At 47.1% G+C, this 26,493-nt stretch overlaps 1 protein-coding gene across 3 annotated transcripts in view; it reads left to right on the top strand.

The window, feature by feature from the left end:
* The window catches only part of GLYR1 (glyoxylate reductase 1 homolog), a 121,995-nt gene that overhangs the window by 33,715 nt on the left and 61,787 nt on the right, over positions 1–26,493 (top strand). For 2 of the 3 annotated variants that reach the window (XM_068243484.1, XM_068243483.1), the window contains exons 4-6: positions 198–336; positions 447–713; positions 20,772–20,858. In XM_068243484.1, the coding sequence (XP_068099585.1) occupies positions 198–336; positions 447–713; positions 20,772–20,858 (493 nt within the window). The remainder of the gene's footprint in view (positions 1–197; positions 337–446; positions 714–20,771; positions 20,859–26,493) is intronic. The other variant, XM_068243485.1, reaches the window with a different exon arrangement.

Here is a 26,493-nt window from a genome sequence, read left to right on the forward strand (position 1 = left end):
CTTTCACATAAACCCCTCCCCTCTCCGCTTCCTAATGCCTGTGCTTCCCTTTACATAAATCCCTCCCCTCTCTCCTTCCTAATGCCTGTGCTTCCTTTCACATAAACCCCTCCCCTCTCTGCTTCCTAATGCCTGTGCTTCCTTTCACATAAACCCCTCCCCTCTCAGCCTCCTGACGCCTGTGCTTCATCTCACAGCGCCTGGATTAAGGTGGAGCAGCTGAAGCCCTACCACCCTCACAAGGAGGAGATGATCAAAGCCAACAAAGGAAAACGCTTCCAGGTGGCCGTGGATGCAGTGGAGGAGTTCTTAAAGAAGGCGAAGGCCAAGGAGCAGGTACTTGGGGGAAGTGAGGTGGGATCACCGTTACTGCTCGTGCATGTATGGCAATAAAAAGCCGCTCTTATACAGAGGAAATGCGTAAAACTTTTGTCTGTGTGTTGCAGAGTTCAAGCGACGACAAAAGCAAGGCTGGCGGCAAGAAATCAGAAGGCAAAAAGGCTGATGGCAAGAAATCCGAGGGCAAGAAAAGCGATGGCAAGAAAACCGAGGGCAAGAAAAGCGAAGGCAAGAAATCTGAGGGTAAAACAAAGAAGCCCGCAGGTGAAAGGAAGAGGAAATCCTCAGAGACCGCCGCCCACTCATCCTCCAAGAAGCCCCGAGATCAGAGCCCCCGCAAGAGAGGAAGACCCCCCAAGGACAAGGAGGAGAAGGTGAGCCCTTCTGCCGTCATACAACGCCTTGCATCCAACTCACTCCTCTCCTGGGAGATCATCTTCCATCTCATGTACAAAAGTCACTTTTCAGTATTTAGAAAAGTTCTAAAGAGTAGGTACAAAATTCATACCAAACTTAGGCCTCTTTCAGACAGAGCCGGGCACTTGTTAGCTAGACAGGCGTTCCTCCCCCCATGGAGTCACATCTGAGGGCGGGCGGGACGTGTCGTGGTCGTCTGCCGCCAGGTAACACCACCGCGTATCCGCACCTGCCATGTGGTACAACCACCGCAATTCAGCTGCATTTAAAGTGCACCTAAACCGAATGCTAGAAAAGGTTTCACTTGCCTGGGGCTTCCACCAGCCCCCTGCAGCCTCCCTGTGCCTGCGCTGTCCCTGATCGATCTTACGTTCCCCCGCCACGGCTAAGTTTCCTTTCTGCTGACTGACTAGTTGGTTGGCCACTGCTCCTGCGCCAGACGCTCGCGCCAATGACTACGTGAGTGCTGCACAGTGGCCCGCTAATAAAAACAAAACGTAGCCACGGTGGGAGACCGGAGGATCATTAAGGACCGGCGTGGGCGCAGAGAGGCTGCAGAGGGCTGGTAGAAGCACCAGGTAAGTTAAATGTTTTTTTTTTCTTGCGTTCGGTTTAGGTTCACTGTATTTGCACTGGCTGGCGGGACGCTGAACTGAAAGTTGTGCAGCCTCTTGTCTTAAAGGGGCCTTACTTTTAGCATTTTCTTGCATGCTATAAGGCCCTAGTTACACTTTATGCGTTGTGTTGAGTTGTCCGCATTACATCCTGTTTGCCTCAACGCATCTCAGTGTCAATCCACCCTAAAGGTATTTTAGTTGTAAGGTTTGAAAATATATCTCCTTGGAGAAAAGATAATCGGCTATGGGCCAATATATAATAACACTATGCAGCGTGCCAGTCAGACCCGCAATGTTGCTGCAGGACTATGCAGATTCTGCATGCAAGCTTATGCAGCGTGACAATGGGTCAGTCAGACCCCACCCTGGTCTGTTGTCATTGCTGCATGAATACTGAATGTACTAATATTGCAATAACATCGCCCTACGATTGTCACCCGAGGCCTCTCTCCCCGGTGTCCACCATGGGGCGTGCCTGGTATGTGGCATGCTAGTGGTCACTCCTCTTTCCTGTGCCATGGAGATTGCTGGCCCAGCTATAGACTTCTAGGATAACCGCGGTGACATGTGACATGATGAGATAGACATGGCTATGTACAGTGCCAAGCACACAAATAACTAGGCTGTGTTCCTTTTTTTCTTTCTCTGCCTGAAAGAGTTAAATATCAGGTATGTAAGTGGCTGACTCAGTCCTGACTCAGACAGGAAGTGACTACAGTGTGACCCTCACTGATAAGAAATTCCAACTATAAAACACTTTCCTAGCAGAAAATGGCTTCTGAGAGCAGGAAAGAGATAAAAAGGGTCAATAGTTCATAGATTTTAGCTCTGGCATACTTCAATGAATGTGTCATTGAGCAAAAACAATAGAACACTTAAAAAGTTAAAAAGCAGATTTAAATATCAAATAAAACTGTGGAATATTGTAAAAAGTCATTTTTAGGAGAATGAGGATAGATACAATTGTTTGTTTCATTAGTTTTTCACCTTGGGTGTCCTTTAATTCTGGTGTTCTCACTAGCATTTAATGTCACACATTATCATGTTCTGCACCCACTGACTGTGTCTTCAGATCATCACATGGAAGATTCTAAAGACAAAAAGAGATCGGGAGCCCCAATAGTGCAATATGTCGATTCAATAAATGTGCTGGTGAATTGGATGTGGTAGTGTACAGGGAGTCCCCGGTTATCTAGCGGGATAGGGACTGTAGGCTTGTTCTTAACCTGAATCTGTTCAATGTGCCATCTCTGTCCCCTGTACCTCCCATGTGGCCCACTCTGTGCCTCCAGTGTCCCCCTCTGTGTCACCTCTGTCCCCTGTACCTCCTCTGTCACCTCTGTCCCCTGTACCTCCTCTGTCCCCTGTACCCCCTCTGTCACCTCTGTCCCCTGTACCCCCTCTGTGTCACCTCTGCCCTCTGTACCTGCTTATACAAGTTTAAAAGCCATTTTTACTTTTAATTTTTTTAAATCGATTTTCTCAAAGACAAGTCCAATTTGAAAAAAAAAATGTTTTGACTTGTTTTAATGGAAACACAAAATCTATGCCGTTCGTATCGGTGGGTCGTTCCTAAGTCGGGCGTTTGTAAGTTGGGGGACTACCTGTACTCACAAAGGTGGTAACCACTGTGATGGCCGATGAAGAGATCAGACCTGACCCCACTCGGGTTACAAATATCACTGCTCTCTGTAGATAGAAATAAATGGGGTAACCACCACCACCGCCGGGGGGGGGGGGGGGGGGGGGGGACACGTGTAGAAAACAGAGGTGCCAGATGAGGATAAAATAGTAAAAACTGTTGTAAAAGGAGGTAGTGGTGGACTTTACCTCGCACAAACAGACTCAAGTCGATTTAAACTGAAAAATAGTTTTATTGAAGAAAACTCCCATATATTGCAATGCGTTTCACGGGCAGTACCCCGCTTCATCAGGCAGTACTGTCTGGCAGCTGGCCAAGCAGGAAGTGATGCTCACTTCCTGTGTGGCAATCTTTGACATGCGCGATGCGCTTGTTTCAGGTGTTATTCAGACACTGCTAAAGCCAAAGAGATCAGCAAGACTGCCAGGCAACTGGTATTGTTTAAAAGGAAATAAATATGGCGGTCTCCATATCCCTCTCATTTCAGTTGCCCTTTAAGGCGACTGCCTCGGCAGAGAGTTCAATTGTAAACACAGGATGTTATCTATGTCTGCTTCCATGAAAGCAGAAAGTAGACACACTGCAGGATTATTGCAGGATTTGTATCAGCTGTAACAAAGAAATGTTTTGTTTTAAAGGTTCTGTTGTTGGGTATCTTTTAGAGCAGAGAGGAAGTTCTGAGATTAGATCCACTTTAACAGGAAATAAATATGGCAGCACCCATATACCTCCCAAGCTATGCTTGAATTGTGTTTATTAAAGGGAATATGAAGTGAAAATACACTTATGATATAATGAATTGTATGTGCAGCGCAGCTAATAGACAGAACATTAGTAGCAAAGATATCTCACATTGTTTCCAGTACAGGGAGAGTTAAGAAACTTCACTTGTTATCTATACAAAACAGCTTCTCTGAGCTCTCCCTCTAATTCAGTCAGAGAGCAGTGCTATTTTCTGAAACACTTATACAACAAACACAGTGAAAGACAACGTCAGATAAGATTGTACTGCAGGGAAGTTCACAGGTCATTACCTCAGAAACTCCTATAGTTTTGTGTTAAGATGCCTTGTTGCTATAGAGGGACGGAAACGGTTAATCCAGCGCAGGAGATTTGGGGCGCAGCCGGCGCCACCATAGGCTGTAATAGGAATTACGACTATAGCAGGCACAGGGAGTAACTTCGGCGCTGTCAGATGGAGCTGAATTTACTTATAAAACACAGTAATACTGCCACCAGCATTTGCTGGAAGCCAAATTATTTCATTCCCCCACTATCCATGGTGGCCTGGAGGGAGAATAGTAATTACCGCCGCAGGGACTTGTGCAGCAGCAGGATCAGCCATATACCAGCTGTATCCTGCGCTCAAGTCTACCGGCACCGATTCCTCTCATACGCATAGAGGTATACTTTTTAGACTGGAGACTGCCTATAGTGGGCTGTATATTGTTATGTAGGGGGTTGTTCTATACAGGCATACTTTTCAGACTGGAGATTGTCTATATTGTGCTGTGTGGTGTTGCCTATGTGGTTATCTGGTGTGAGAGAAGTGTGCTGCTTTCACCTCAGTCAGCAGAATTCGTTGTGCTGTAAAGTCTTGGAATGCTTTGAATTCTCTTTACTAACAGAAAACATAGAAACTGAAAGACATCATCCTCTGTTATTGTCTCACACTGCCCCCTAGTGACAAGTGACCATAAATACAATTCCCTGCTTCTTTTTCTAATTAGAACTGCTATAATGTGTGTCAAATAAGAAATAAAAAAGGGCTATAATAAATTGGCTTGGAGCACTTGCAAGACTCTAAATAAATCAGCTGCTAAAGGTTTAACCTGATATGGTGCGTAAGCTGTACACTCACTGTTTACTTTATTAGGAACTTCCTAATAATACCCGATTGGGCATTCCTCACAACTGCCTCTTCAGCGCATGGATTCCATGAGCTGTTGGAAACCTTCCTTTGAGATTCTGGGTCATGCTGACATCACATGATGTCATGATGACGTCACAAAGCTTCTCTGCATATTTCAGCGGTTTCATGATGTGAGTCTCCCATTTTCCTCGCTGTCCCCTATCTACAGCCATAAGGGATGTCCCTGTCCCTGTGGAGGAATAGAAAGGTTAGAGGTAAAATGTAGTGGAAAAAGAAAGCCTATAAGGTTCTAAAACAGGAGGGGACCAGGGTAAAAATAATAAAATACTTACCTGTAGCTTCCTCCAGCCCCTGGCAGCCGATATGTCCCTCGCTGCAGCTCTGCTCCCAGCTGATGGTCCGGGGGCCCCTCCGGTGTTCATGCTGACCTCGCCGGGTCGCCATCTTCTGCGCCAGTGAGCAATAGTAGCCTGGAGCGTTCTGCACAGGCGCAGGAGACCTCTGCAACGGAGGGGACCACAGAATACCGGCAGGAAGCGGAGCTACAGCGAGGGACAGATCAGCTGCCAGGGGCTGGAGGAAGCTACAGGTAAGTAGATCCTATTGTTTTTTGTTTTGTTTGTTTACCTCAGATGTATCCTTTTTATCGTTAATCTTAACGTAATTCAACAATACAGGTTAACCCAACCCTACTCTCACAAAGAACGCTCCCCTGATGGTGCCTAAAACTAACCACTTCCCTGGTGGTGCCTAACCATAACCACCTCACCTGTGGTCCCTAACCCTAACCTGGATCTTGTGTTTGGATTCTTTTCCTGTGATTAGTAGCTCTGGGAGGAGCCAGTAATGGGATTTGGTGGGTTTTATTTTTGGATTATTGTCCTAGCCACCCCCCTGATGGTGCCTAACCTCTGTACATAAAAACGAAATAATGACAAAAACTATGTCGTTGCAAGTTTGTAAAACGCTAACATACTTCAAAAACTTTAACGTTCTAATGTTAACGGTATTTATTGGGCGCCATTTTTCTGCTTTTTTTTTCCGGCGTATTAAAGATAATTGAATTAGAGTCTATGACGGCACCCTTTTCGGCCACTGGCAGCCGGCGCCCTGTTTTTCCTGCTTCCATGGATTATAGTCAAAATAGGTGACTATGTTCTGTGTTTGTTAGCAGTGGAGTCCCACAGGGGTCTGTTCTGGGTCCAGTGCTCTTCAATTTATTTATTAATGACCTAGTAGATGCAGTAGTGAGCAATGTTGCTATTTTTGCAGATGATACAAAATTGTGCAGAACCATCAACTCTCAGGAAGATAGTGTCATATTGCAACAGGATCTGGATAGGATGGCTATATGGGCACATACATGGCAGATGAAATTAAATGTTGACAAATGTAAAGTCATGCATTTTGGACGTACTAATGGTCTAGCACCATACAAAATAAATGGGATACAGTTGGGGACATCAAACTTGGAGAAGGACTTAGGAGTACTCATCAACAACAAGTTAATCGTACTCAATGCCAAGCAGCTGCAGCTAAAGCTAACAAAATTTTGGGATGCATTAAAAGGGAAATAAAAACTCGAGATGCTAGCATAATATTGCCCCTGTTTAACTCTCTAGTAAGGCCACATCTGTAATATGGAATTCAGTTCTGGGCACCACATTACAAAAAAGATATTGCAGTTTTATAACAGGTGCAGAGACGAGCAACAAAATTGATACGTGGGATGGAAGGTCTCGCTTACCAAGAAAGGTTAGATAAACTAGGTTTATTTAGTCTAGAGAAAAGACGCCTTAGAGGGGATCTAATTAACATGTATAAATACATCAGAGGGCAATATAATAGCTTGGCGGATGAGCTTTTTGTCCCTTGGCCTTCTCAAAGGACTAGAGGACATGATCTGCGCATGGAGGAAAAATGTTTTAGCCATTTATTTAGGAATATATATTACAGTAAGCATGATTAAGATGTTGAATGTATTGCCACAGGAAGTCGTTATGGCAAATTCTATACCTACATTTAAGGAGGGGGCTATAATTACTAGGTAATTCCCAGTGGTGTTGATCCAGGGATTTTATCTGATTGCCATCTGGAGTCGGGAAGGAATTTTTTCCCTTTTGGGGCTAATTGGTCCATGCCTTATAAGGATTTTTCGCCTTCCTCTGGATCAGCAGGGATATGTAAGGGTGCAGGCTGGTGTGGTGCCTTCCTCTGGATCAACAGGGATATGTGAGGGAGCAGGCTGGTGCTGTACCTTCCTCTGGATCAACAGGGATATGTGAGGGAGCAGGCTGGTGTCTGTAACTATGTATCTGCAGGCATAAGGAATGTCTCTGTCCCGTATCTGCAGACATAAGGAATGCCTCTGTCCCGTATCTGCAGGAATGCCTCTGTCCTGTATCTGCAGACATAAGGAATGCCTCTGTCCTGTATCTGCAGTAATGCCTCTGTCCTGTATCTGCAGACATAAGGAATGCCTGTCCCGTATCTACAGACATAAGGAATGCCTGTCCCGTATCTGCAGACATAAGGAATGCCTCTGTCCTGTATCTGCAGACATAAGGAATGCCTCTGTCCTGTATCTGCTGACATAAGGAATGACTCTGTCCTGTATCTGCAAACATAAGGAATGTCGATGTCCTGTATCTGAAGGCATAAGGAATGCCTCTGTCCCGTGTCTGCAGACATAAAGAATGCCTCTGTCCCGTATCTGCTGGCATAAGGAATGCCTCTGTCCCGTATCTGCTGACATAAGGAATGCCTCTGTCCTGTATCTGCAGACATAAGGAATGTCTCTGTCCCATATCTGCAAACATAAGGAATGTCTCTGTCCCATATCTGCAGACATAAGGAATGTCTCTGTCCTGTATCTACAGGCATAAGGAATGCCTCTCTCCCGTATCTGCAGACATAAGGAATGCCTCTGTCCCGTATCTGCTGGCATAAGGAATGCCTCTGTCCCGTATCTGCTGGCATAAGGAATGCCTCTGTCCTATATCTGCAGACATAAGGAATGTCTCTGTCCCATATCTGCAAACATAAGGAATGTCTCTGTCCCATATCTGCAGACATAAGGAATGTCTCTGTCCTGTATCTGCAGACATAAGGAATGCCTCTCTCCCGTATCTGCAGACATAAGGAATGCCTCTGTCCCGTATCTGCTGGCATAAGGAATGCCTCTGTCCCGTATCTGCTGGCATAAGGAATGCCTCTGTCCCGTATCTGCTGGCATAAGGAATGCCTCTGTCCTGTATCTGCTGGCATAAGGAATGCCTCTGTCCTGTATCTGCTGACATAAGGAATGCCGCTGTACCGTATCTGCAGACATAAGGAATGCCTCTGTCCTGTATCTGCAGGAATGCCTTTGTCCTGTATCTGCAGACATAAGGAATGCCTCTGTCCTGTATCTGCAGACATAAGGAATGCCTCTGTCCCGTATCTGCAGACTTAAGGAATGCCTCTGTTCTTTATCTGCTGACATAAGGAATGTCTGTCCTGTATCTGCTGACGTATGGAATGTCTCTGTCCGGTATCTGCAGACATAAGGAATGCCTCTGTCCTGTATCTGCAGACATAAGGAATGCCTCTGTCCCGTATCTGCAGACATAAGGAATGCCTCTGTCCCGTATCTGCAGACATAAGGAATGCCTCTGTCCTGTATCTGCAGACATGAGGAATGCCTCTGTCCTGTATCTGCAGACATGAGGAATGCCTCTGTCCCGTATCTGCAGACATAAGGAATGCCTGTCCCGTATCTGCAGACATAAGGAATGCCTGTCCCGTATCTGCAGACATAAGGAATGCCTCTGTCCTGTATCTGCAGACATAAGGAATGCCTCTGTCCCGTATCTGCAGACATAAGGAATGCCTCTGTCCTGTATCTGCAGGAATGCCTCTTTCCTGTATCTGCAGACATAAGGAATGCCTCTGTCCATATCTGCAGACATAAGGAATGCCTGTCCCGTATCTGCAGACATATGGAATGCCTGTCCCGTATCTGCAGACATGTGGAATGCCTGTCCCGTATCTGCAGACATAAGGAATGCCTCTGTCCCGTATCTGCAGACATAAGGAATGCCTTTGTCCCGTATCTGCAGACATAAGGAATGCCTCTGTCCCGTACATGCAGACATAAGGAATGCCTCTGTCCTGTATCTGCAGGAATGCCTCTGTCCTGTATCTGCAGACATGAGGAATGCCTCTGTCCTGTATCTGCAGACATGAGGAATGCCTCTGTCCTGTATCTGCAGACATGAGGAATGCCTCTGTCCCGTATATGCAGGAATGCCTCTGTCCCGTATCTGCAGACATAAGGAATGCCTCTGTTTTGTATCTACAGGAATGCCTCTGTCCCGTATCTGCAGACATAAGTAATGCCTCTGTCCTGTGTCTGCAGATATAAGGAATGCCTCTGTCCTGTATCTGCAGACATGAGGAATGCCTCTGTCCCGTATCTGCAGACATAAGGAATGCCTGTCCCGTATCTGCAGACATAAGGAATGCCTCTGTCCCGTATCTGCAGACATAAGGAATGCCTCTGTCCCGTTTCTGCAGGAATGCCTCTGTCCTGTATCTGCAGACATAAGGAATGCCTCTGTCCCGTATCTGCAGACCTAAGAAATGCCTGTCCCGTATCTGCAGACATAAGGAATGCCTCTGTCCTGTATCTGCAGACATAAGGAATGCCTCTGTCCCGTATCTGCAGACATAAAGAATGCCTTTGTCCCGTATCTGCAGACATAAAGAATGCCTTTGTCCCGTATCTGCAGACATAAAGAATGCCTTTGTCCCGTATCTGCAGACATAAAGAATGCCTTTGTCCCGTATCTGCAGACATAAAGAATGCCTTTGTCCCGTATCTGCAGACATACAGAATGCCTCTGTCCCGTATCTGCAGACATACAGAATGCCTCTGTCCTGTATCTGCAGACATAAGGAATGCCTTTGTCCCGTATCTGCAGACATAAGTAATGCCTCTGTCCTGTATCTGCAGACATAAGGAATGCCTCTGTCCCGTATCTGCAGACATACGGAATGCCTCTGTCCCGTATCTGCAGACATAAGGAATGCCTCTGTCCTGTATCTGCAGGAATGCCTCTGTCCTGTATCTGCAGGAATGCCTCTGTCCTGTATCTGCAGGAATGCCTCTGTCCTGTATCTGCAGGAATGCCTCTGTCCTGTATCTGCAGACATAAGGAATGCCTGTCCCGTATCTGCAGACATAAGGAATGCCTGTCCCGTATCTACAGACATAAGGAATGCCTCTGTCCTGTATCTGCAGACATAAGGAATGCCTGTCCCGTATCTGCAGACATAAGGAATGCCTCTGTCCTGTATCTGCAGACATAAGGAATGCCTCTGTCCTGTATCTGCTGACATAAGGAATGACTCTGTCCTGTATCTGCAAACATAAGGAATGTCGATGTCCTGTATCTGAAGGCATAAGGAATGCCTCTGTCCCGTGTCTGCAGACATAAAGAATGCCTCTGTCCCGTATCTGCTGGCATAAGGAATGCCTCTGTCCCGTATCTGCTGACATAAGGAATGCCTCTGTCCTGTATCTGCAGACATAAGGAATGTCTCTGTCCCATATCTGCAAACATAAGGAATGTCTCTGTCCCATATCTGCAGACATAAGGAATGTCTCTGTCCTGTATCTACAGGCATAAGGAATGCCTCTCTCCCGTATCTGCAGACATAAGGAATGCCTCTGTCCCGTATCTGCTGGCATAAGGAATGCCTCTGTCCCGTATCTGCTGGCATAAGGAATGCCTCTGTCCTGTATCTGCAGACATAAGGAATGTCTCTGTCCCATATCTGCAAACATAAGGAATGTCTCTGTCCCATATCTGCAGACATAAGGAATGTCTCTGTCCTGTATCTGCAGACATAAGGAATGCCTCTCTCCCGTATCTGCAGACATAAGGAATGCCTCTGTCCCGTATCTGCTGGCATAAGGAATGCCTCTGTCCCGTATCTGCTGGCATAAGGAATGCCTCTGTCCCGTATCTGCTGGCATAAGGAATGCCTCTGTCCTGTATCTGCTGGCATAAGGAATGCCTCTGTCCTGTATCTGCTGACATAAGGAATGCCGCTGTACCGTATCTGCAGACATAAGGAATGCCTCTGTCCTGTATCTGCAGGAATGCCTTTGTCCTGTATCTGCAGACATAAGGAATGCCTCTGTCCTGTATCTGCAGACATAAGGAATGCCTCTGTCCTGTATCTGCAGACATAAGGAATGCCTCTGTCCCGTATCTGCAGACTTAAGGAATGCCTCTGTTCTTTATCTGCTGACATAAGGAATGTCTGTCCTGTATCTGCTGAGGTATGGAATGTCTCTGTCCGGTATCTGCAGACATAAGGAATGCCTCTGTCCTGTATCTGCAGACATAAGGAATGCCTCTGTCCCGTATCTGCAGACATAAGGAATGCCTCTGTCCCGTATCTGCAGACATAAGGAATGCCTCTGTCCTGTATCTGCAGACATGAGGAATGCCTCTGTCCTGTATCTGCAGACATGAGGAATGCCTCTGTCCCGTATCTGCAGACATAAGGAATGCCTGTCCCGTATCTGCAGACATAAGGAATGCCTGTCCCGTATCTGCAGACATAAGGAATGCCTCTGTCCTGTATCTGCAGACATAAGGAATGCCTCTGTCCCGTATCTGCAGACATAAGGAATGCCTCTGTCCTGTATCTGCAGACATAAGGAATGCCTCTGTCCTGTATCTGCAGACATAAGGAATGCCTCTGTCCATATCTGCAGACATAAGGAATGCCTGTCCCGTATCTGCAGACATATGGAATGCCTGTCCCGTATCTGCAGACATGTGGAATGCCTGTCCCGTATCTGCAGACATAAGGAATGCCTCTGTCCCGTATCTGCAGACATAAGGAATGCCTTTGTCCCGTATCTGCAGACATAAGGAATGCCTCTGTCCCGTACATGCAGTCATAAGGAATGCCTCTGTCCTGTATCTGCAGGAATGCCTCTGTCCTGTATCTGCAGACATGAGGAATGCCTCTGTCCTGTATCTGCAGACATGAGGAATGCCTCTGTCCTGTATCTGCAGACATGAGGAATGCCTCTGTCCCGTATATGCAGGAATGCCTCTGTCCCGTATCTGCAGACATAAGGAATGCCTCTGTCCTGTGTCTGCAGATATAAGGAATGCCTCTGTCCTGTATCTGCAGACATGAGGAATGCCTCTGTCCCGTATCTGCAGACATAAGGAATGCCTGTCCCGTATCTGCAGACATAAGGAATGCCTCTGTCCCGTATCTGCAGACATAAGGAATGCCTCTGTCCCGTTTCTGCAGGAATGCCTCTGTCCTGTATCTGCAGACATAAGGAATGCCTCTGTCCCGTATCTGCAGACCTAAGAAATGCCTGTCCCGTATCTGCAGACATAAGGAATGCCTCTGTCCTGTATCTGCAGACATAAGGAATGCCTCTGTCCCGTATCTGCAGACATAAAGAATGCCTTTGTCCCGTATCTGCAGACATAAAGAATGCCTTTGTCCCGTATCTGCAGACATAAAGAATGCCTTTGTCCCGTATCTGCAGACATAAAGAATGCCTTTGTCCCGTATCTGCAGACATAAAGAATGCCTTTGTCCCGTATCTGCAGACATACAGAATGCCTCTGTCCCGTATCTGCAGACATACAGAATGCCTCTGTCCTGTATCTGCAGACATAAGGAATGCCTTTGTCCCGTATCTGCAGACATAAGTAATGCCTCTGTCCTGTATCTGCAGACATAAGGAATGCCTCTGTCCCGTATCTGCAGACATACGGAATGCCTCTGTCCCGTATCTGCAGACATAAGGAATGCCTCTGTCCTGTATCTGCAGGAATGCCTCTGTCCTGTATCTGCAGGAATGCCTCTGTCCTGTATCTGCAGGAATGCCTCTGTCCTGTATCTGCAGGAATGCCTCTGTCCTGTATCTGCAGGAATGCCTCTGTCCTGTATCTGCAGACATAAGGAATGCCTCTGTCCTATATCTGAAGACATAAGGTATGCCTCTGTCCTGTATCTGCAGGAATGCCTCTGTCCTGTATCTGCAGGAATGCCTCTGTCCTGTATCTGCAGGAATGCCTCTGTCCTGTATCTGCAGGAATGCCTCTGTCCTGTATCTGCAGGAATGCCTCTGTCCTGTATCTGCAGCAATGCCTCTGTCCTGTATCTGCAGACATAAGGAATGCCTCTGTCCTGTATCTGCAGACATAAGGAATGCCTCTGTCCCGTATCTGCAGGAATGCCTCTGTCCTGTTTCTGCAGACATAAGGTATGCCTCTGTCCCGTATCTGCAGACATAAGTTATGCCTCTGTCCTGTATCTGCAGACATAAGGAATGCCTCTGTCCTGTATCTGCAGACATAAGGTATGCCTCTGTCCTGTATCTGCAGACATAAAGAATGCCTTTGTCCCGTATCTGCAGACATAAAGAATGCCTTTGTCCCGTATCTGCAGACATAAAGGTTGCCTTTGTCCCGTATCTGCAGACATACAGAATGCCTCTGTCCCGTATCTGCAGACATACAGAATGCCTCTGTCCCGTATCTGCAGACATACAGAATGCCTCTGTCCCGTGTCTGCAGACATACAGAATGCCTCTGTCCTGTGTCTGCAGGAATGCCTCTGTCCTGTATCTGCAGGAATGCCTCTGCCCTGTATCTGCAGGAATGCCTCTGCCCTGTATCTGCAGGAATGCCTCTGCCCTGTATCTGCAGGAATGCCTCTGTCCTGTATCTGCAGGAATGCCTCTGTCCTGTATCTGCAGACATGAGGAATGCCTCTGTCCTGTATCTGCAGACATGAGAAATGCCTCTGTCCTGTATCTGCAGACATGAGGAATGCCTCTGTCCCGTATATGCAGGAATGCCGCTGTCCCGTATCTGCAGACATAAGGAATGCCTCTGTCCTGTATCTGCAGGAATGCCTCTGTCCTGTATCTGCAGACATAAGGTATTCCTCTGTCCCGTATCTGCAGACATAAGTAATGCCTCTGTCCTGTGTCTGCAGATATAAGGAATGCCTCTGTCCTGTATCTGCAGACATGAGGAATGCCTCTGTCCCGTATCTGCAGTCATAAAGAATGCCTGTCCCGTATCTGCAGACATAAGGAATGCCTCTGTCCTGTATCTGCAGACATAAGGAATGCCTCTGTCCCGTTTCTGCAGGAATGCCTCTGTCCTGTATCTGCAGACATAAGGAATGCCTCTGTCCCGTATCTGCAGACCTAAGAAATGCCTGTCCCGTATCTGCAGACATAAGGAATGCCTTTGTCCCGTATCTGCAGACATAAAGAATGCCTTTGTCCCGTATCTGCAGACATAAAGAATGCCTTTGTCCCGTATCTGCAGACATACAGAATGCCTCTGTCCCGTATCTGCAGACATACAGAATGCCTCTGTCCCGTGTCTGCAGACATAAGGAATGCCTCTGTCCTGTATCTGCAGGAATGCCTCTGTCCTGTATCTGCAGGAATGCCTCTGTCCTGTTTCTGCAGGAATGCCTCTGTCCTGTATCTGCAGGAATGCCTCTGCCCTGTATCTGCAGGAATGCCTCTGCCCTGTATCTGCAGAAATGCCTCTGCCCTGTATCTGCAGAAATGCCTCTGCCCTGTATCTGCAGGAATGCCTCTGCCCTGTATCTGCAGGAATGCCTCTGCCCTGTATCTGCAGGAATGCCTCTGCCCTGGATCTGCAGGAATGCCTCTGCCCTGTATCTGCAGGAATGCCTCTGCCCTGTATCTGCAGGAATGCCTCTGCCCTGTATCTGCAGGAATGCCTCTGCCCTGTATCTGCAGGAATGCCTCTGCCCTGTATCTGCAGGAATGCCTCTGCCCTGTATCTGCAGGAATGCCTCTGCCCTGTATCTGCAGGAATGCCTCTGCCCTGTATCTGCAGGAATGCCTCTGCCCTGTATCTGCAGACTTGAGGAATGCCTCTGTCCTGTATCTGCAGACTTGAGGAATGCCTCTGTCCTGTATCTGCAGACTTGAGGAATGCCTCTGTCCTGTATCTGCAGACATGAGGAATGCCTCTGTCCTGTATCTGCAGACATGAGGAATGCCTCTGTCCTGTATCTGCAGACATGAGGAATGCCTCTGTCCTGTATCTGCAGACATGAGGAATGCCTCTGTCCCGTATCTGCAGACATAAGGAATGCCTCTGTCCTGTATCTGCAGGAATGCCTCTGTCCTGTATCTGCAGACATAAGGTATTCCTCTGTCCCGTATCTGCAGACATAAGTAATGCCTCTGTCCTGTGTCTGCAGATATAAGGAATGCCTCTGTCCTGTATCTGCAGACATGAGGAATGCCTCTGTCCCGTATCTGCAGACATAAAGAATGCCTGTCCCGTATCTGCAGACATAAGGAATGCCTCTGTCCTGTATCTGCAGACATAAGGAATGCCTCTGTCCTGTATCTGCAGACATAAGGAATGCCTCTGTCCCGTTTCTGCAGGAATGCCTCTGTCCTGTATCTGCAGACATAAGGAATGCCTCTGTCCCGTATCTGCAGACCTAAGAAATGCCTGTCCCGTATCTGCAGACATAAGGAATGCCTCTGTCCTGTATCTGCAGACATAAGGAATGCCTCTGTCCTGTATCTGCAGACATAAGGAATGCCTCTGTCCTGTATCTGCAGACATAAGGAATGCCTCTGTCCCGTATCTGCAGACATAAGGAATGCCTTTGTCCCGTATCTGCAGACATAAGTAATGCCTCTGTCCTGTATCTGCAGACATAAGGAATGCTTCTGTCCCGTATCTGCAGACATAAGGAATGCCTCTGTCCTGTATCTGCAGACCTAAGAAATGCCTCTGTCCCGTATCTGCAGACATAAGGAATGCTTCTGTCCCGTATCTGCAGACATAAGGAATGCCTCTGTCCCTTATCTGCAGACATAAGGAATGCCTCTGTCCCGTATCTGCAGACATACGGAATGCCTCTGTCCCGTATCTGCAGACATAAGGAATGCCTCTGTCCCGTATCTGCAGACATTAGGAATGCCTTTGTCCCGTATCTGCAGACATAAAGAATGCCTTTGTCCCGTATCTGCAGACATAAAGAATGCCTTTGTCCCGTATCTGCAGACATAAAGAATGCCTTTGTCCCGTATCTGCAGACATAAAGAATGCCTTTGTCCCGTATCTGCCGACATACAGAATGCCTCTGTCCCGTATCTGCAGACATACAGAATGCCTCTGTCCCGTATCTGCAGACATAAGGAATGCCTCTGTCCTGTATCTGCAGGAATGCCTCTGTCCTGTATCTGCAGGAATGCCACTGTCCTGTATCTGCAGGAATGCCTCTGTCCTGTATCTGGAGGAATGCCTCTGTCCTGTATCTGCAGACATAAGGAATGCCTCTGTCCTGTATCTGCAGACATAAGGAATGCCTCTGTCCCGTATCTGCAGGAATGCCTCTGTCCTGTATCTGCAGACATAAGGTATACCTCTGTCCCGTATCTGCAGACATAAGTTATGCCTCTGTCCTGTATCTGCAGACATAAGGAATGCCTCTGTCCTGTATCTGCAGACATAAGAAATGCCTCTGTCCTGTATCTGCAGGAATGCCTCTGTCCTGTATCTGCAGACATAAGGTATGCCTCTGTCCCATATCTGCAGACATAAGTTATGCCTCTGTCCCGTATCTGCAGACATAAGGAATGCCTGTCCCGTATCTGCAGACATAAGGAATGCCTCTGTCCCGTATCTGCAGAAATAAGGAATGCCTCTGTCCTGTATCTGTAGACATAAGGAATGCCTCTGTCCCGTATCTGCAGACATTAGGAATGCCTCTGTCCTGTATCTGCAGGAATGCCTCTGTCCTATATCTGCAGACATAAGGAATGCCTCTGTCCCGTATCTGCAGACATAAGTTATGCCTCTGTCCTGTATCTGCAGATATAAGGAATGCCTCTGTCCTGTATCTGCAGACATGAGGAATGCCTCTGTCGCGTATCTGCAGACATAAGAAATGCCTGTCCCGTATCTGCAGACATAAGGAATGCCTCTGTCCCGTATCTGCAGACATAAGGAGTGCCTCTGTCCCGTATCTGCAGGAATGCCTCTGTCCTGTATCTGCAGACATAAGGAATGCCTCTGTCCCGTATCTGCAGACCTAAGAAATGCCTGTCCCGTATCTGCAGACATAAGGAATGCCTCTGTCCTGTGTCTGCAGTCATAAGGAATGCCTGTCCCGTGTCTGTAGACATAAGGAATGCCTCTGTCCCATATCTGCAGACATAAGGAATGCCTCTGTCCCGTATCTGCAAACATAAGGAATGTCTCTGTTCTGTATCTGCAGACATAAGGAATGCCTCTGTCCTGTATCTGCAGACATAAGGAATGCCTCTGTCCTGTATCTGCAGACATAAGGAATGCCTCTGTCCTATATCTGCAGACATAAGGAATGCCTCTGTCCCGTATCTGCAGGAATGCCTCTGTCCTTTATCTGCAGACATAAGGAATGCCTCTGTCCCGTATCTGCAGACATAAGGAATGCCTCTGTCCCGTATCTGCAGACATAAGGAATGCTTCTGTCCCGTATCTGCAGACATAAGGAATGCCTCTGTCCTGTATCTGCAGACATAAGGAATGCTTCTGTCCCGTATCTGCAGACATAAGGAATGCCTCTGTCCTGTATCTGCAGACCTAAGAAATGCCTCTGTCCTGTATCTGCAGACATAAGGAATGCTTCTGTCCCGTATCTGCAGACATAAGGAATGCCTCTGTCCCGTATCTGCAGACATAAGGAATGCCTCTGTCCTGTATCTGCAGACATAAGGAATGCCTCTGTCCTGTATCTGCAGACATAAGGAATGCCTCTGTCCTGTATCTGCAGACATAAGGAATGCCTCTGTCCTGTATCTGCAGACATAAGGAATGCCTCTGTCCCGTATCTGCAGACATAAGGAATGCCTCTGTCCCGTATCTGCAGACATAAGGAATGCCTCTGTCCCGTATCTGCAGACATAAGGAATGCCTCTGTCCCGTATCTGCAGACATAAGGAATGCCTCTGTCCCGTATCTGCAGACATACGGAATGCCTCTGTCCCGTATCTGCAGACATACGGAATGCCTCTGTCCCGTATCTGCAGACATACGGAATGCCTCTGTCCCGTATCTGCAGACATACGGAATGCCTCTGTCCCGTATCTGCAGACATACGGAATGCCTCTGTCCCGTATCTGCAGACATACGGAATGCCTCTGTCCCGTATCTGCAGACATAAAGAATGCCTCTGTCCCGTATCTGCAGACATAAAGAATGCCTTTGTCCCGTATCTGCAGACATAAAGAATGCTTTTGTCCCGTATCTGCAGACATAAAGAATGCCTCTGTCCTGTATCTGCAGGAATGCCTCTGTCCTGAATATGCAGGAATGCCTCTGTCCTGTATCTGCAGACATAAGGAATGCCTCTGTCCTGTATCTGCAGACATAAGGAATGCCTTTGTCCTGTATCTGCAGACATAAGGAATGCCTCTGTCCCGTATCTGCAGACATAAGGAATGCCTCTGTCCCGTATCTGCAGACATAAGGAATGCCTCTGTCCCGTATCTGCAGACATAAGGAATGCCTCTGTCCCGTATCTGCAGACATAAGGAATGCCTCTGTCCCGTATCTGCAGACATAAGGAAGGCCTCTGTCCCGTATCTGCAGACATTAGGAATGCCTCTGTCCTGTATCTGCAGGAATACCTCTGTCCTGTATCTGCAGACATAAGGAGTGCCTCTGTCCCGTATCTGCAGGAATGCCTCTGTCCCGTATCTGCAGGAATGCCTCTGTCCTGTATCTGCAGACATAAGGAATGCCTCTGTCCCGTATCTGCAGACCTAAGAAATGCCTGTCCCGTATCTGCAGACATAAGGAATGCCTCTGTCCTTTATCTGCAGTCATAAGGAATGCCTCTGTCCTTTATCTGCAGTCATAAGGAATGCTTCTGTCCCGTATCTGCAGGAATGCCTCTGTCCTTTATCTGCATACATAAGGAATGCCTCTGTCCTGTATCTGCAGACATAAGGAATGCTTCTGTCCCGTATCTGCAGACATAAGGAATGCTTCTGTCCCGTATCTGCAGACATAAGGAATGCCTCTGTCCTGTATCTGCAGACATAAGAAATGCTTCTGTCCCGTATCCGCAGGAATGCCTCTGTCCTTTATCTGCATACATAAGGAATGCCTCTGTCCTGTATCTGCAGACATAAGGAATGCCTCTGTCCTGTATCTGCAGACATAAGGAATGCTTCTGTCCCGTATCTGCAGACATAAGGAATGCCTCTGTCCTTTATCTGCAGACATAAGAAATGCCTCTGTCCTGTATCTGCAGACATAAGAAATGCGCCTGTCCTGTATCTGCAGACATTAGGAATGCCCCTGTCCTGTATCTGCAGACATAAGAAATGCCCCTGTCCTGTATCTGTAGACATAAGAAATGCCTCTGTCCTGTATCTGCAGACATATGGAATGTCTCTGCCCTGTGTCTGCAGACATAAGAAATGCCTCTGTCCCGTATCTGCAGATATAAGGAATGCCTCTGTCCTGAATCTGCAGGAATGTCTCTGTCCTGTATCTGCAGACATAAGGAATGCCTCTGTCCTGTATCTGCAGACATAAGGAATGTCTCTATCCTGTGTCTGCAGACATAAGGAATGTCTCTGTCCTGTGTTTGCAGACATATGGAATGTCTCTGTCCTGTGTCTGCAGACATAAGGAATGTCTCTGTCCTGTGTCTGCAGACATAAGGAATGTCTCTGTCCTGTGTCTGCAGACATAAGGAATGTCTCTGTCCTGTGTTTGCAGACATAAGGAATCTCTCTGTCCTGTGTCTGCAGACATAAGGAATGTCTCTGTCCTGTGTCTGCAGACATAAGGAATGCCTCTGTCTCGTATCTGCAGACATAAGGAATGTCTCTGTCCCGTATCTGCAGGAATGTCTCTGTCCTGTATCTGCAGACATAAGGAATGCCTCTGTCCTGTATCTGCAGACATAAGGAATGTCTCTGTCCTGTGTCTGCAGACATAAGGAATGTCTCTGTCCCGTATCTGCAGACATAAGGAATGCCTCTGTCTCGTATCTGCAGACATAAGGAATGTCTCTGTCCCGTATCTGCAGGAATGTCTCTGTCCTGTATCTGCAGACATAAGGAATGTCTCTGTCCTGTGTTTGCAGACATAAGGAATCTCTCTGTCCTGTGTCTGCAGACATAAGGAATGTCTCTGTCCTGTGTCTGCAGACATAAGGAATGTCTCTGTCCTGTGTTTGCAGACATAAGGAATCTCTCTGTCCTGTGTCTGCAGACATAAGGAATGTCTCTGTCCTGTGTCTGCAGACATAAGGAATGCCTCTGTCTCGTATCTGCAGACATAAGGAATGCCTCTGTCTCGTATCTGCAGACATAAGGAATGTCCCTGTCCCGTATCTGCAGGAATGTCTCTGTCCTGTATCTGCAGACATAAGGAATGCCTCTGTCCTGTATCTGCAGACATAAGGAATGCCTCTGTCTCGTATCTGCAGACATAAGGAATGTCTCTGTCCCGTATCTGCAGACATAAGGAATGTCTCTGTCCCGTATCTGCAGACATAAGGAATGTCTCTGTCCTGTATCTGCAGACATAAGGAATGTCTCTGTCCTGTGTCTGCAGACATAAGGAATGCCTCTGTCTCGTATCTGCAGACATAAGGAATGTCTCTGTCCCGTATCTGCAGACCTGATTGGCTGGTGAGTTGTGTATGGCTGCTCAGAGATTGTATGAAATATGACAGGTGTGCGTTGCTTAGTACTATAAGGCACGGGGCCCAGAGGAGGCCTCGGTTACACAAGGTCCTGCTTGCATCTAACGTTACCCTTCTGCCTAAATAGGGTGCCCGGTCCCCAGAGCCGAGTTCGCTGAAGAAGTTGGCGATGAAGACCGTCTCTCGCTTCAGCTGGCCGCCGCCCTCCAGCGAGGTAAGAAGGAACGCCGCTGCATTCTGTGGTGGTGTGGCTCATTAGCGCGCTCCCCCTCTGTCAGGGCTCCCGCAGAACGTTTAACCGCCGGTCTGCTGCCATGGCAACCATCTGCACTCGCGAGGCCAGGAGTTATCTCCAGATATTTAGCTTTTGAAATAATAGTTATTGTTATAAAAGGTTTCAAGTCGCTCACAACCTGCAATAAAGAACTCTGAGTAATTGTCAATAACGGTCGCGCTGAACACGGTTGCTTTGGGCAACATCTGATTGGCGGTTTTTGTTTTTCGCTTTGCTTTTGTTGACTTGCGATGTATTTTGTTTCCAGCCCTGATGGCGGATGAATGTGTGCGTCCTGTCGGAGCGCGGTACTGTGAGGAGCAGCATTATAATGGGCAGTAGGAGGGCTGCTCTCATGCAGATCTGTAACCCCACTTGTTACTTTAGCAACCAAAATAAAAACAAAAACCCCTCTGCCCATGGTTGGGAAAGCGGACCTGAACTCAGAACTTCCTGTCTGCTTTAAAGAAAATCTGTAACGAAAAAAAACCTCCCCTGGGGGGTACTCACCTCGGGTGGGGGAAGCCTGCTGATCCTATTGAGGCTTCCCCCGTCCTCCTGTGTCCCACGGTGGCGGCAAAAATCCTCCTGGAGCAGTGGCGATGTAAATATTTACCTATTGGCTCCAGCGCAGGCACAGTATCTGCTCTTCCCACAGAGGCGAAAACAGCCGATCTCCATCAGGCCGCTCTACTGCGCAGGTGCAAGTCTCCTGCAAGTCTCCGGCGCCTGCACAGTAGAGCGGACCAGACTGAGATTGGCTGCTTCCGCCTATCTCCGTGCGGAGAGCCACAACAGCGCCCCCCGCTGGAGCCAGGAAGGTAAATATTGAACAGGCTGTCGGGCCGCTGTTCGCAGGGCTGCAGCTAGACCCCCGTGGGACACAGGACGGGGGAGGCCTCATTAGGACCCTGAGGCTTCCCCCTCCCGAAGTGAGTACCGCCCAGGGGACGTTTTTCTTGTTAAGGTGTCTCTTTAAAGGACATCCGAGGTGAAAATAAACTTATGTGAAAAACAATTGTATCTATCCTCCTTTTAAAAATTACTTTTTTTTTTTAGATATCCCACAGTTTTATTTTGTATTTTAAATCTAGTTTTTAAGTTTTTTTACCTTTTCATTGTCTCTGCTCAGTGACACCTTTATTGAAGTATGCTAGAGCTCAAATCTGTGAGTTATTGACCTTTTTATCTCTTTCCTGCTCTCAGAAGCCAGTTACCAACAGGAAAGATTTTTATGGCAATAATTACTTATCACTGAGGGATATGCTATAGTCTGACCCAGACATAAACCGCCACTTGCATACCTGATGTTTAACTCTTTCAGGCAGAGAAGGAAAAAAAAAAGGAACACAGCCTAGTTATTTGTGTGCTAGGCACTGTACATACACATGTCTATCTCATCATGTCACACGTCACCTCTGGTAAATTTTAAAAGATAAGCAACAGCATAATAACCTTTACAGACAAACATTTTTTTGTTACAGCTAATAGAAATCCTGCAAAATGTCTGCAGTGTGTCTACTTCCTGCTTTCATGGAAGCAGACATATTGCTCACATCCTGTGTTTACCAATTAGCAGCCCGAGAGATCAAATTACAACTTGTGGATAGTCACTGATGAGGGGGGATTAGACAGGCTCATTTTTCTAAATACATACAGGCAACGTTTCTCTATGGTTTCCTTCTGTCCTGGGCAAGAGTTCAGCTCCCCTTTAAAGAGTTATTTCATTTGTGGCTAATAAAGTATTGAGCTTTACTGCTGTGAGCGATCCTTCGTATTGCAAATTGTATCTCATGGGGTCTTGTGTTTGGATTATTGTGCTGTGATTAGTAGCTCTGGGAGGAGTCAGTAATGGGATTTGTGTTTGGATTATTGTGCTGTGATTAGTAGCTCTGGGAGGAGTCAGTGATGGGATTTGGTGGGTCTTGTGTTTGGATTATTGTGCTGTGATTAGTAGCTCTGGGAGGAGTCAGTGATGGGATTTGTGTTTGGATTATTGTGCTGTGATTAGTAGCTCTGGGAGGAGTCAGTGATGGGATTTGGTGGGGTTTGTGTTTGGATTATTGTGCTGTGATTAGTAGCTCTGGGAGGAGTCAGTGATGGGATTTGGCGGGTCTTGTGTTTGGATTATTGTGCTGTGATTAGTAGCTCTGGGAGGAGTCAGTGGTGGGATTTGGTGGGTCTTGTGTTTGGATTATTGTGCTGTGATTAGTAGCTCTGGGAGGAGTCAGTGATGGGATTTGGTGGGTTTTGTGTTTGGATTTTTGTGCTGTGATTAGTAGCTCTGGGAGGAGTCAGTGATGGGATTTGTGTTTGGATTATTGTGCTGTGATTAGTAGCTCTGGGAGGAGTCAGTGATGGGATTTGGTGGGGTTTGTGTTTGGATTATTGTGCTGTGATTAGTAGCTCTGGGAGGAGTCAGTGATGGGATTTGGTGGGTCTTGTGTTTGGATTATTGTGCTGTGATTAGTAGCTCTGGGAGGAGTCAGTGATGGGATTTGTGTTTGGATTATTTTTCTGTGATTAGTAGCTCTGGGAGGAGTCAGTGATGGGATTTGGTGGGTTTTGTGTTTGGATTATTCTGTGATTAGTAGCTCTGGGAGGAGTCAGTGATGGGATTTGGTGGGTCTTGTGTTTGGATTTTTGTGCTGTGATTAGTAGCTCTGGGAGGAGTCAGTGATGGGATTTGTGTTTGGATTATTGTGCTGTGATTAGTAGCTCTGGGAGGAGTCAGTGATGGGATTTGGTGTGTCTTGTGTTTGGATTATTGTGCTGTGATTAGTAGCTCTGGGAGGAGTCAGTGATGGGATTTGGTGGGGTTTGTGTTTGGATTATTGTGCTGTGATTAGTAGCTCTGGGAGGAGTCAGTGATTGGATTTGGTGGGGTTTGTGTTTGGATTATTGTGCTGTGATTAGTAGCTCTGGGAGGAGTCAGTGGTGGGATTTGGTGGGTCTTGTGTTTGGATTATTGTGCTGTGATTAGTAGCTCTGGGAGGAGTCAGTGATGGGATTTGGTGGGTTTGTGTTGGGATTATTGTGCTGTGATTAGTAGCTCTGGGAGGAGTCAGTGATGGGATTTGGTGGGTTTTGTGTTTGGATTATTGTTCTGTGATTAGTAGCTCTGGGAGGAGTCAGTGATGGGATTTGGTGGGTTTGTGTTTGAATTATTGTGCTGTGATTAGTAGCTCTGGGAGGAGTCAGTGGTGGGATTTGGTGGGGTTTGTGTTTGAATTATTGTGCTGTGATTAGTAGCTCTGGGAGGAGTCAGTGATGGGATTTGGTGGGTCTTGTGTTTGGATTATTGTGCTGTGATTAGTAGCTCTGGGAGGAGTCAGCGGTGGGATTTGGTGGGTTTTGTGTTTGGATTATTGTGCTGTGATTAGTAGCTCTGGGAGGAGTCAGTGATGGGATTTGGTGGGTTTTGTGTTTGGATTAGTGTGCTGTGATTAGTAGCTCTGGGAGGAGTCAGTGATGGGATTTGGTGGGTTTTGTGTTTGGATTATTGTGCTGTGATTAGTAGCTCTGGGAGGAGTCAGTGATGGGATTTGGTGGGTCTTGTGTTTGGATTATTGTTCTGTGATTAGTAGCTCTGGGAGGAGTCAGTGATGGGATTTGGTGGGTTTTGTGTTTGGATTATTGTGCTGTGATTAGTAGCTCTGGGAGGAGTCAGTGATGGGATTTGGCGGGTTTTGTGTTTGGATTATTGTTCTGTGATTAGTAGCTCTGGGAGGAGTCAGTGGTGGGATTTGGTGGGTCTTGTGTTTGGATTATTGTGCTGTGATTAGTAGCTCTGGGAGGAGTCAGTGATGGGATTTGGGGGGTCTTGTGTTTGGATTATTGTGCTGTGATTAGTAGCTCTGGGAGGAGTCAGTGATGGGATTTGTGTTTGGATTATTGTGCTGTGATTAGTAGCTCTGGGAGGAGTCAGTGATGGGATTTGGTGTGTCTTGTGTTTGGATTATTGTGCTGTGATTAGTAGCTCTGGGAGGAGTCAGTGATGGGATTTGGCGGGTCTTGTGTTTGGATTATTGTGCTGTGATTAGTAGCTCTGGGAGGAGTCAGTGGTGGGATTTGGTGGGTTTTGTGTTTGGATTATTGTGCTGTGATTAGTAGCTGTGGGAGGAGTCAGTGATGGGATTTGGTGGGTTTTGTGTTTGGATTATTGTGCTGTGATTAGTAGCTCTGGGAGGAGTCAGTGATGGGATTTGGTGGGTCTTGTGTTTGGATTGTTGTGCTGTGATTAGTAGCTCTGGGAGGAGTCAGTGATGGGATTTGGGGGGTCTTGTGTTTGGATTATTGTGCTGTGGTTAGTAGCTCTGGGAGGAGTCAGTGATGGGATTTGTGTTTGGATTATTGTGCTGTGATTAGTAGCTCTGGGAGGAGTCAGTGATGGGATTTGGCGGGTCTTGTGTTTGGATTATTGTGCTGTGATTAGTAGCTCTAGGAGGAGTCAGTGATGGGATTTGGTGGGTTTTGTGTTTGGATTATTGTGCTGTGATTAGTAGCTCTGGGAGGAGTTAGTGGTGGGATTTGGTGGGTTTGTGTTTGGATTATTGTGCTGTGATTAGTAGCTCTGGGAGGAGTCAGTGATGGGATTTGTGTTTGGATTATTGTGCTGTGATTAGTAGCTCTGGGAGGAGTCAGTGATTGGATTTGGTGGGGTTTGTGTTTGGATTATTGTGCTGTGATTAGTAGCTCTGGGAGGAGTCAGTGGTGGGATTTGGTGGGTCTTGTGTTTGGATTATTGTGCTGTGATTAGTAGCTCTGGGAGGAGTCAGTGATGGGATTTGGTGGGTTTGTGTTTGGATTATTGTGCTGTGATTAGTAGCTCTGGGAGGAGTCAGTGATGGGATTTGGTGGGTTTTGTGTTTGGATTATTGTTCTGTGATTAGTAGCTCTGGGAGGAGTCAGTGATGGGATTTGGTGGGTTTGTGTTTGAATTATTGTGCTGTGATTAGTAGCTCTGGGAGGAGTCAGTGGTGGGATTTGGTGGGGTTTGTGTTTGAATTATTGTGCTGTGATTAGTAGCTCTGGGAGGAGTCAGTGATGGGATTTGGTGGGTCTTGTGTTTGGATTATTGTGCTGTGATTAGTAGCTCTGGGAGGAGTCAGTGATGGGATTTGGTGGGTCTTGTGTTTGGATTATTGTGCTGTGATTAGTAGCTCTGGGAGGAGTCAGTGATGGGATTTGGTGGGTCTTGTGTTTGGATTATTGTGCTGTGATTAGTAGCTCTGGGAGGAGTCAGTGATGGGATTTGGTGGGTCTTGTGTTTGGATTATTGTGCTGTGATTAGTAGCTCTGGAAGGAGTCAGTGATGGGATTTGGTGGGTCTTGTGTTTGGATTATTGTGCTGTGATTAGTAGCTCTGGGAGGAGTCAGTGATGGGATTTGGTGGGTTTTGTGTTTGGATTATTGTGCTGTGATTAGTAGCTCTGGGAGGAGTCAGTGATGGGATTTGGTGGGTCTTGTGTTTGGATTATTGTGCTGTGATTAGTAGCTCTGGGAGGAGTCAGTGATGGGATTTGGTGGGTCTTGTGTTTGGATTATTGTGCTGTGATTAGTAGCTCTGGGAGGA

This window comes from Hyperolius riggenbachi, chromosome 7 (assembly GCF_040937935.1).
Source record: "Hyperolius riggenbachi isolate aHypRig1 chromosome 7, aHypRig1.pri, whole genome shotgun sequence".
NCBI lineage: Eukaryota > Metazoa > Chordata > Amphibia > Anura > Hyperoliidae > Hyperolius > Hyperolius riggenbachi.